Source organism: Sphaeroforma arctica, assembly GCF_001186125.1.
Source record: "Sphaeroforma arctica JP610 unplaced genomic scaffold supercont1.646, whole genome shotgun sequence".
Classification (NCBI taxonomy): Eukaryota; class Ichthyosporea; order Ichthyophonida; genus Sphaeroforma; species Sphaeroforma arctica.
This window is the reverse complement of record NW_014039912.1, coordinates 35862-46888: the sequence shown is the minus strand read 5'-3', so window position 1 is coordinate 46888 and position 11027 is coordinate 35862. Positions and strand designations below refer to the sequence as shown.

At 45.5% G+C, this 11027-nt stretch overlaps 1 protein-coding gene across 1 annotated transcript; it reads left to right on the top strand.

The window, feature by feature from the left end:
- The first annotated feature begins 373 nt into the window (after positions 1-373).
- On the top strand, positions 374-11013 carry SARC_07818 (hypothetical protein). The gene is made up of 11 exons (XM_014298233.1): positions 374-600; positions 1968-2029; positions 2976-3069; positions 3628-3971; positions 4669-4867; positions 5584-5740; positions 6159-7053; positions 8062-8319; positions 8692-8802; positions 9394-9703; positions 10215-11013. The coding sequence occupies exons 1-11, from the start codon at positions 549-551 to the stop codon at positions 10259-10261; spliced, it is 2529 nt and encodes an 842-aa protein (XP_014153708.1). The 5' UTR covers positions 374-548; the 3' UTR covers positions 10262-11013.
- The last annotated feature ends 14 nt before the right edge of the window (positions 11014-11027 follow it).

Here is an 11027-nt window from a genome sequence, read left to right as displayed (position 1 = left end):
ATCGTGTTAATTTTTCTATCGTTTACGTTTTTTTACAGTGTAAAATTTATATTTCTTCCGTTTCTAAGAGACTTTGTTCAGATTCTTTACTGCATTTAATAAATGAGTACTATTGCGAATTGAGAAAACGTAGCCACTATTTGAGTACGCTTTCACACGGAATATCTTACAAATTTATCTAAACTCGATTCAAATTTAAAATACGAGTTAAATTCTAGCGTCGTATATTTTCAATTTTGTTATATTTATAGATACGCTGTACCCTAGAACCCTAATTCTATTTGTAGAAAAATGTATGACGATGTTTGTGTATTCACAAAAGTTTAATTTTGCGTACATCCCCAGTGTGTTCGAGGGCTTATCCTTCCGATCATTTTTTGTATTATTAGTGGATAATACACTTGAACATGTTGCCCACGGGGTGTGCAACTAACTATGCACATCCACAGTCAACCATTGTTCTTTCACAACAAGCACGTACAGACCACACAATTATACCATCGTACACTATATAGTTTTGAAGATATCGTAGCTGATACTCGGAGAGTATGGGGTTCTCTAGCATACTAACAGGTCGGAAGACTAAGAGGTCCTCCTCTGGTATGTCTATCCCGTGACTGTTTATATTACGACCAAGGTTTGCCTCCAGATAGCTAAGGCCCGTGGATCTTGCTCGATTAGATCATAATTCCTACGTGGTTGTATAGGTCAAAAGGATGCTGTGATCCGAGTGTCTGTGTGTTAAGAAATGTTGTGACCAACACTGATTTAGCACTGGCTAGCAGGTGATTCCTGAGATGCGTCATACCTATAGTTTTACCATGCTTGTAAAGTTGAAGTATGTAAAGTATTTCGGAACCTTGACAGCGCTTAGAGTGATATCGTATGTTTGTGTGTGATGAATTATGTTTGATTTAAAGACCATCTCACCAGTCTGCTTGGTATGTTATTGTTCTGGACATTAGTTTTGCCTGATTGTACAATCATATTCTGGTTATTCGTCAGCTACAGCTATGCAAGCCATGTACCTATTGTTTTGTACACTAGTAACACTTCTTCAACAATGTATATTTGTAGTCTTCGATGTACGCTTTCCTCGCTGTACGGTTTGAGATGGTAACCATGGCAATTCTCCACACCCTCATGCACTGTTTCACGTAAAACCGTTTACGTATCATGACTGATTTATAGCTACGTATCATGACTTATTTGCACAGCAATCACATGCACGCTCCTGTGTACATAGGCGCCCTCTTAAATTTTCTACAAGTTGAAAATGATGTATGCACACGTATCTATCCATTGCTCTAAGCTATGTGTGCTCGAATTGCACCACATAAGAATCCATTTGTCAACGGCTATCTCAACATATGATCACTAGAATGTCACAAGCACGGGCTATGTGCTTCTAATCCGCGCGTACATGCACAAGCTTGTATGATTATGTGAATGAACATGCACTTAAAGCTGGTAATAGGATAAATGCAGTAGTTTCTATGAGTTTGGAGCATGTGCCTATAGCCATCGCTCAGAACATTTCCCAATATCAGCAACATTAAAAATCTCGAAATGTGTTTGGAATCTCATGTATATATACGCATTTTCGCATATGTATACACCAATTTATATCAACGAAGGCAATGTGGTCGACACACAATCTATTATGCAAGCTGTCCTACTGTTGTAGCTGTGTAGTCTATTTCGCTGTTAGTGCTTGGAGTGGTTTCTCACTGGTGTGGCAAAGTGGAGCGCTGATCTCCGTATACCATTTAGCTCAGAACAAATGTGTTGGCAGAGTCCACCGAATTATTTACAATACGTTACGCTAAATACAACGTGTGCTGTATGTGAGATGCACGAGGTAGACAAGTGTACCTCTGTTGACTATGAGAGCTGGGGCTCTCACAATGCTCTATACGTTTTTATTCAAAGTGCGTTACCTGTATATGGTTTTGTTACGACGACAGATATTGGATCCGGGAGAAGACCCAGCGTAGCATGTGTCAGCGACGATTTCCATAACAAGAAGGTAGAGTATATATATATATATATATATATATATATATATATATATATATATATAAACGTGTTCACGTGTTTACGTGTATGTGTATGTGTATGTGTATGTGTATGCGCGTGTGTGTGTGTGTGTGTGTGTGTGTGTGTATTTCGCACACGCACTGTATCGTGCGTGGCGTTTTCATGGTTATTCTGGTCCGATATCGCCCCTGATCGAGCAGGCTATGCAGTGTGTATGATTCGATAGATACAGATTAAAATCCGTATATCTAAATATCAGTGCATGACATCACAACAATCATCTGTCTGTGTCTACTCTCACAGATACATATATGCATATATATGTATATTCGTGCTCGTAGTCATATGTAAATATATTTATAACTTGTCCATCTCTGCAGTAGTTAGTTGTAGGTAAGCGCAATGCTAGCGTACACTGTCCCGCAGATGTCATTGGCCGATTTTAGGTAAAAACCATTCTATGGTTTTCGATGAACTTCATTTGGCTAGTGCGAACTGGGCTTCACTGGGGGGTGTATTGACTTTTCATAGTCTTACCGAGTGATAAATCCAATATTGCAACCCTCAACGCACTCTAGCATATGTATATGTTTATATATATATGTGTGTGTGTGTGTGTGTGTGTGTGTGTGTGTGTGTGTTATATATATATATATATTATATATATTATATATATATATCTTTTTATCTATGCATATCTATGCATATTTATATATATTTATATATATATATATGTATATATGTGTGTGTGTGAAAGTGGAAGGCACTATACTTCATCTGCAACTAGTTCGCGAGCAGTCGAGATTAGCACATCTACATTCCCTGTGCATGTATCTTGTACAACGATATATAGTATCAATGTCTATATCACTTCTCCCTTAGCCTCGTAGTACATGTATTGTGTTCATATATACCTACCCTGTCACGTGATCCAGATCCCTTTGGATGCACTTGTGGTCGATGATGCGATTAGTATCCGAGTGGCTGGGTTGTATCATCCTGCGTCATCTCCGAATCTCTTACGTGCTGGTACGTGAGCTTTCCTTTCTTATAGCGCATTGCGTTTTAACGCCCTGTCCACGCGAATGTGCACTTTGTTCAGCTGTGACCTATGTATGGCTGTGGTTGATAGGTATTTGTTCAGTAGTGTCCTGTGTATGGCTGTGGTTGGTAGGTATTCCTGGCAGCTGCGTGCAGTTGTGTACTATTGCGCATGACTGCTGCATGAGTGATATGTGTGCGATGGGTGTGTTTTTTCCGGTTTAGGGTTTTGCTTTTGTCAACGGTACGCGTGACAGAGATCAATACGCCACTTGCTGTGGTTGTGAAAGCCTTTAGTTAGGCCTTTGGGTCTATGCGAGTCCCTACACCGACGTATTGATCGTCTCAATCTGCGGTCCGTTTAGAATGCGAATAGGTGCAGTGCACCGGTAATTCCAGGTGCAGGACAGTATGTCCAGGTGCAGTTATACACACCACGCCATGTGTTGTTGTCACAGCCACAACCACCACTCTCTTTATCTGTCTCTCTCGCAGTGTGTGTGTTAATATACCCCTCCCTTTTCTCCCTTACCGCCACCGCTACAGCTGGCACTAGCAGCTTTGCGTCCGTCAGATGCACAGGCAGACGTCCACGGGCTGTGGCACAAGCACCCGTCTCTGCCACGCGCAGCCAAGCCCTCCCACAGACACTCACAGGCACGTCAACGGCTGGTACTAGTGTAGAAGGGACGCCTCGTGTGTGTGTGAAGACCATCCAGGATCGCCCACAAACACGCACAGGCACGTCTACGGCTGATACTAGTACAAAGGAGACCCGTGATGTGTGTGTGAAGAAACGTGCGTTGATATTCAAACCAGCACACAGGAAAGCCGTGGTTGTGCGTGCGTGTGGGGGAGATAGGGGGGTGGGAGACGCCCACGGCCGGAAGGTGAGTGGGTGTATTGGGTTATGTGTTGGTTTGGAATAAGTGTTGGGGTTGTGAGTCATGTGCAGGGCTGCGTCTGTGACAGTTGTGTACGGTGTGGAATGGGCTATAGGTTAACGAGCATGTGTGTGTATTTGCAGTTTAGCTAAACGTGCCTGTGTGTGTATTTGCAGTTCGGTAGTCTGCAGTTCGGTAGTCTAGTAGGTAGGTAGCTATGTATGTTGGTGTGTGTGTTGAGTCGCCTGGGCTGTGATTGGACTGTGTGCGAGGGGTGTCCCGTGAGTTTGGTTTGGGGCAGGTGCGGTTGGGAGTGGGTTTAGGGTTTTGACCCTAAACCCCTATAACACCGAAACACATTCAGATCGGTGAGGTGTGAGTTGTGAGGACTAAAGTGTCCCAATTATTCGCTTTTCTGGACCACTGGATCACGATGTAAGACCTATGCGCGTACTTCTGGCGTGAGTTTATCTTCAAATTATTAATCACTGTACCCTCATTTAGTATGCAGGTTTCCTAGCATCACTATCTATGGCTCTATTCAATCCCTCGTGCGCACATGTATATTATGTGCATTTGTATTAACATATACACATATATACTGATATATATATATATATATGTGTGTGTGTGTGTGTGTTTATATATACGTATATACTATCACGCACACGCCCATACCATCCCTATACAATCAACCCCACAGCTACTACCCGCACATGTCGGGGACGTGGTGACTATCTCCACCAACGTCTCCAGTCACATGGACTGGTGGTTAGCCATCCATGACCAAACGGGCGGCATAGGTCACCTTCCCAAGAATAACATACGCGTCCTCAACCAGTGTGTAGCTTCGGTTGTCTTACGGGATGTGTCTCTGCTACAGTCCCTTGGCACTCACTCCGGTATGTCTAGATACGGATGCGCCGTTTGATGCTGATGGTGGGGTGTGTTTGTGCTTCTATATAGATCGTCATAGTGTTGTGTGTGTGTGATAGTGTGATAGTGTTGTGTGTATGTGATTGTGTTGTGTGTATGTGGTAGTGTGGTAGTGTTGTGTGTATGTGATAGTGTGATAGAGTTGTGTGTATGTGATAGCGTTGTGTGTATGTGATAGTGTTGTGTGCATGTGATAGTGTAATAGTGTTGTGTGTATGTGATAGTGTTGTGTGCATGTGATAGTGTAATAGTGTTGTGTGTATGTGATAGTGTTGTGTGTGTGTGGTAGTGTGATAGTGTTGTGTGTATGTGGTAGTGTGATAGTGTTGTGTTTATGTGATAGTGTTATGTGATAGTGATAGTGTTGTGTGTATGTGATAGTGTTGTGTGCATGTGATAGTGTGATAGTGGTGTGTGCATGTGTTTCTATATAGTTTGTGTGTCCCTGTATGTTCCCATGGCTATCACATAGTGCGCGCCTGCTGTGGCCCTCTGTGTTGTGCATTTAACGTATTGCATTCGTGCTCACTGCGGTTGTCCATTAGTGTGTCGTATGTCTCTCCTTTCTATCCTATCTGTGTGTTTGTTAACTACCTACATCCAAGTGTTAGGGTTTAGGGCTCCATCTCTTCTTTCTGTGTGTCTGTTAATTACCTCCCTTCTCCACCACATACACGTTTAGGCTCAGTGTCCGAGGGTGTCCGAGTACCCCAGTGCTCCGTTGTGAACGTGTTAAGCTCAGCCACAGATGCACATCCTCTGTGCATAGTACAATATCGGTTGAGTGGGGCTATCGGGGGGGTCTCTCCGGACGCGCTAACACCTTTGACGGCCATGAGGTGTGTTTCATGGAGTGTGACTGGGTGCAAGATATTACACAGTATAATTGATCTGGGGTGTGGAGTTTGGTTTGGTTTGGCTTGGTTCGGTTTTCGTGCAACCTGGTTGAATGGTGTTGTATTGCATTGTATTGTATGGGTTTGATAGATCATTTATTGTATAATATCGTATCGTATCGTATCATGTCGTATTGTTTTGTTTTGTGTTTTGTTTTGTTGGATCACTTATTGTTATTGTATCGTATCCCATTGTACTATTTTTTATTGTACTCCTATACTTGATTCCCTTCCAGTACCTGTGCGCGGGTGTCCTACTACCTCTACCATAACCTCGGTGCATACTCGGAGTGACCATTGCAGAATCCTTCCAAATGGCAGTGATTGATCCCTGAATACTCTCCTTCTTACCATACTCAAGAGACCACGCACATAGTACTAAGGAATGGGCTGTGGTGGTACGCGACATGAAGTCCAGTGTCACGTCCACCGGCAGCCCTGCGATGCTCAGAAAGGGACAGGTGTGCCAAGTCCTGCACCGCCTGGATCACTCAGCCAATCCGTTTGCCGAGGTGATGGTTGCCATGGAAACGCCACCCGACGGGGGTGTGGTAGAGAGTACTGACACGCCCGCGGTAGTGTCTCGCGCAGATACCACACTGCTATCCGTATGGGACGATATAGCGGTTGGGTTTGTCCTGCTTGACTCCAGTGGGACCGGTCCTTGTCCTGATAGTTTGTTGCCTGACCTGGGTGCGAGGGATTGGGACTGGGACTGTGGGGGAGAGGGCTCTGCCCCATTCGTCTGGCCAGTGGACACCCAGACATTGGCGCACACCACTACGCCTGTACATCAAACGGACTCGGTGACACGGCCACGCACCCCCGTCGATGCAACACAACATAGTATACCTGCACACACACACACGCACGCACGCACACATGAACACGAACGTACGCATGTGGTTGATAGGGCGAGGGACATCCGCTCCAATATAACCGATGTAGTCACCACCACCACCACACCAGCAAAAGCCATCACACCAGCAATAGATAACCCAAACACAGACACCCAACACCCTAGCAACCAACACAATAGCACTCCCCTCCGCTGCAGTTCAGCAACAAGCGCTACAGGCGATGACATGGGGAGTGACCTATTTATAGCCGTGGTAGATAGGGATACCTTAGAGTTCCTGGACCCGCCCACTGAGGCGTGTCTGAATGCCTATGACAGCTCTGCGCTGGAGAGTATTCCTGCGTTGTGTGCCGTGTGTCTGGATGTGGACGTACTGCCAAGATACTCCATATTTGAGGTGGGTGTGTTGTAATGATATTTCACATTTGAAATGTGTGTGTTGCTCTTTATTTGAGGTGGGTGTGTTGTAGTGTATCCGTCTTTCTGGCATATCTAGCACGTGGATGCTAATTCAGTCAACCCATTGTCGGTTCGGTACTGCGTGTGCTGTATGAATCGCGCCTCACTGGTGAACACGACTGTCCTGCTCTTCTGAATGGGACACGTGGCGAGTTAATATGTGACCTTTTTTTCCGGCCCACTTTGTCCGACTACTATTATTTCGGGTTTAATGGGTTTAGGGTGTAGTAAAACCCTAAATCCCTCAAGGACCGATACTCTACTGTACGCCCCTTTGGACTTATTCCGAGTATTCATTATTGGCTCCTCCTAGACTCCTCATCGCTTCCGTATCGTCCCATACCCCATGCACCAGTGCGTATGACTCTCGTACCGTCCAGTGTTCAGGTCCACTTTCTCTGACAACATTAATTCGGTATAGGGTTTTAGGACTTAGTGCGTATGACTCTCGTACCGTCCAGTGTTCAGGTCCACTTTGTCTGACAATATTAATTCGGTATCGTATGACTCTCGTACTGTATAGCATTCTGGTCCACTGTCTAGGGTTTTAGTGCTTAGTGCGTATACTCTCGTACTGTATAGTGTTTGCTCTGTGGGCTGTCAGTTATGCACCGAATTCTTGCGCAGAAGCCATTGCGACGGTGCAACAGAACAACGCAACCCGCGTTGCTATGGCAACAGTCCCATTCATCATTCATATGCTGAGTGAGTGAGTGCGTGATGGGGTGTATCTTGTCGCTTGCCCTGGGATTTGACTCGCCCAAAGGTTTGCCTCCGCACAGTGTTTGTACCGCACATTCGAACACACAGCTAACACACTTAACCGGCTTATCCTTACGTCTAGTACCTCTAGTACCTCTAGTACGTGCCCAGTGGCCCATCCCTCATATCTCTGGCAACCACCACACCGTGACTCAGCTCCCTCGCCCCTTCTCCATCCAATCAGTGCCACCACAGCTTCCATCTGATGTGCTTAGTGGACCTAGTGCGCTACGCCATCAATAACCGCGTGGAGGCATTCCCGGTGTATTGTCCACTAGCGAAGAAAGCGGGCCAGTGCACCGTAGTTCTGGACTATCGGACGGTAAAGGGCCTGTCCGATCGAGCGTTTGACCTGAAACTGAAGGGCCTTACGAATCAGGAATTGGACAAGTTTGGTAACTTTTACGCAGAGTCGCTCATCGGGAAAGGCAACCGAATATTCGTAAGTATGGTGTGCTATGTGTACCTATATATGGATTGATTACATCCTTCCTACATGAAATCAAGGAAAGTAGTATGACTTATGCCAATGCCTTTTGTCGTCTGCGGTTTTTGATCAATGTCAAGGAAACGACTGAGTATACGGTCGCCCGAAACCATCGCAAACTGGTATATACTGGCCAGCTACGTCCTCAAAGATATTGATCTCGTACAGGGTTTAGGGCTAGAGTTTCTAAACCTTAAACCCTGAATCCTCATGTCTGTTGACTGTTCAATGATAAGATTTGTTGTATCTGTATCCTTTTTAGAACATCTACCAGTATGCCGCCTTCTCATACCATACTCATATTTGGCTTTGGCGGTCCCTCGGCAGTGCCCAGATGCCGCATGTGGAGTGATGATTGAGATACCTACCGGACACAATCCAAGCTATAAGCGTACAAGGTGTCCGTCATGTGCACATGCGTTCTGCTTCGATTGCAAGGTGAGTCACTACACACCACACACACACTTGCACACGCATGAATAGTCTCACGAATGGTGCCAGTCTGAGGTAGACGTCTCAGTTCCCAGATAGAAACATGGGATCTGTACACATACCACATAGCACTTGTACGGGTGCACTGAAGGTACAGAAACATGGCCATCGTAGGCAGATGGACATATATTCATCTGCATCATCGAATTATATGTACAATATAGATGCCTAGAGTATATGATATTTATAATTTATAGATATTTATATATCTACTGGTAAACGGATAGGCTATATATAGATTTACTTATATGCGTAGGGAATACTTTGCAGCATATCATGTCCTGCCCAATTACACAGCTGTCATAGACCTATTTTTTGCCTTTGAATCGCAATGTGTTTGCCCTATAGCCCTCATTCTCCGTTACCATTGCGTCACGGCGCACCCAAATCACTTGCGCTAAGCCAAACGCTCCCCTTCTGCACATCACCACACCATACCACTCGCTTATATCACAGGCATACATAGCGGATCTAAACTTTAAAACCCTAAACCTCGCCAATCTTAACTCACCCCCTCACTGCCGCATACGTCCGCAGAATCCTTGGCATAGCAAACTCACATGCGCCGAGGCCAGCGCCCTCCCCCGCGCCCACCACCACACCATAGCCAGCTCACGTCTGATCGCAGAGACGTCTAAGGCGTGTCCCAACTGTCCAACCAACATCAGCCATTGGAAAGGACATGGCTGCCACCACATCCTCGTGGACACTGGGTGTCCTGGGTGTGGCAAGCACTTCTGCTACGCGTGCTTGGCGCCGTATCATCTGGACGGCAGCGATAGGTGTGCGTGCTCGAGGTTCTGCGATGACGAGTGCGGGTGTCTGCCCTGTCCGGATTGCAAACCAGGTGTGTATAATAGCTGACAAGGGGTTGTGTGTGTGGGTGGGGGGGGGGGGGGGGGGTGGTCCGTTTTTGTTGTTGTTTGTAGGTGTATGTGCACCGGAATGGTTTGCCTGCAAAGGAGGTGTGTGCCAGAGTGTTTGCGTCTGTGCTCTAATATGTCTTCTGTGGCATCGGAGTATTGATTGCTGCGGGTGTTGAACTACACCTTCAACGGGCATGAAATCGCCAATGGAATACAATTGATGTTGTGAGTAGTAGTAGCATAAGAAACACAAGCGGACGATGAGAAGTCGCAGTATGCACCGTTATAATACACGCGTAGGGGTGTGTGATTCGATATAAACGTGTGCGTGTTGCTTCTTCTGCTTCTCTGCGCTCTTGTACACAATCCCATACGCTTGTCAAAGATGACCGTTGTATGTTGGCACTATTTCTCCATAGTAGTTATGAAGCCATGGGTCCTTTCTCGCCAGCCCCTATCTCATATCTTTGTCGCATCCTCACGTATCTCCAGGAGCCCATTGTATGGCCTGTGATAATGATGGACGCTGTCCGGTATGAGTACCAGTATGTATTGGTATACAGCTGTACCGAACAGCAAGAATATCGCGATTGTAGGCGTGTAGTAGCCTCCTATTGGCACTGCATGTACGTATGCCATTAGCTTTACGTGCTACGAGTGGGGCGGACGTGACGCTGGCCGCTTGCCACTATAAGTCACGAATGAGGCTTACGCACATGCGCGTATGGTTATAGAGAAAATGTGAGTGATCAACCTCGAGACAGGGCATGTATGCAAGCGGGATGCACTGGCATCCTGGCCACTTCCACACACAGACCTTATCATAAGAAGAACACTCAGACCTTCTCATAGGAAGGAGTCTGATGTCCCATTCAACGTGTTATCGTGAATTCGGGCTCGGACTGAATCTCACTGTCGACAGTGTATCTGCAGAGACATCTTGATGGTGTCCTAGAGGTGACGAGAGACTACAGAACAAACCCAGGTGTAGAAATGTGGTGTGTGATCGCTTTGCTTCGGAATGGATCGCAGGCGGCACACCTAATAGTATTCGTATAAATCATACACAAGCTAGCGTCTATAGTATGAGACCGACAAACCTAAAGAATGTAAGATGAGACAGGTCTACAAATCAATGAAATAAAAAGCATGAAGATTATTGAGAAACCAGTACTAGAGTCACCCTAAACCCCCATATATATATATATATATATTGTATGTGTGTGCGTGTGTGTGTGTGTGTGTGTTGTTTTATATATATATATATATATATACATACGTACATACATACATACACTACCTACA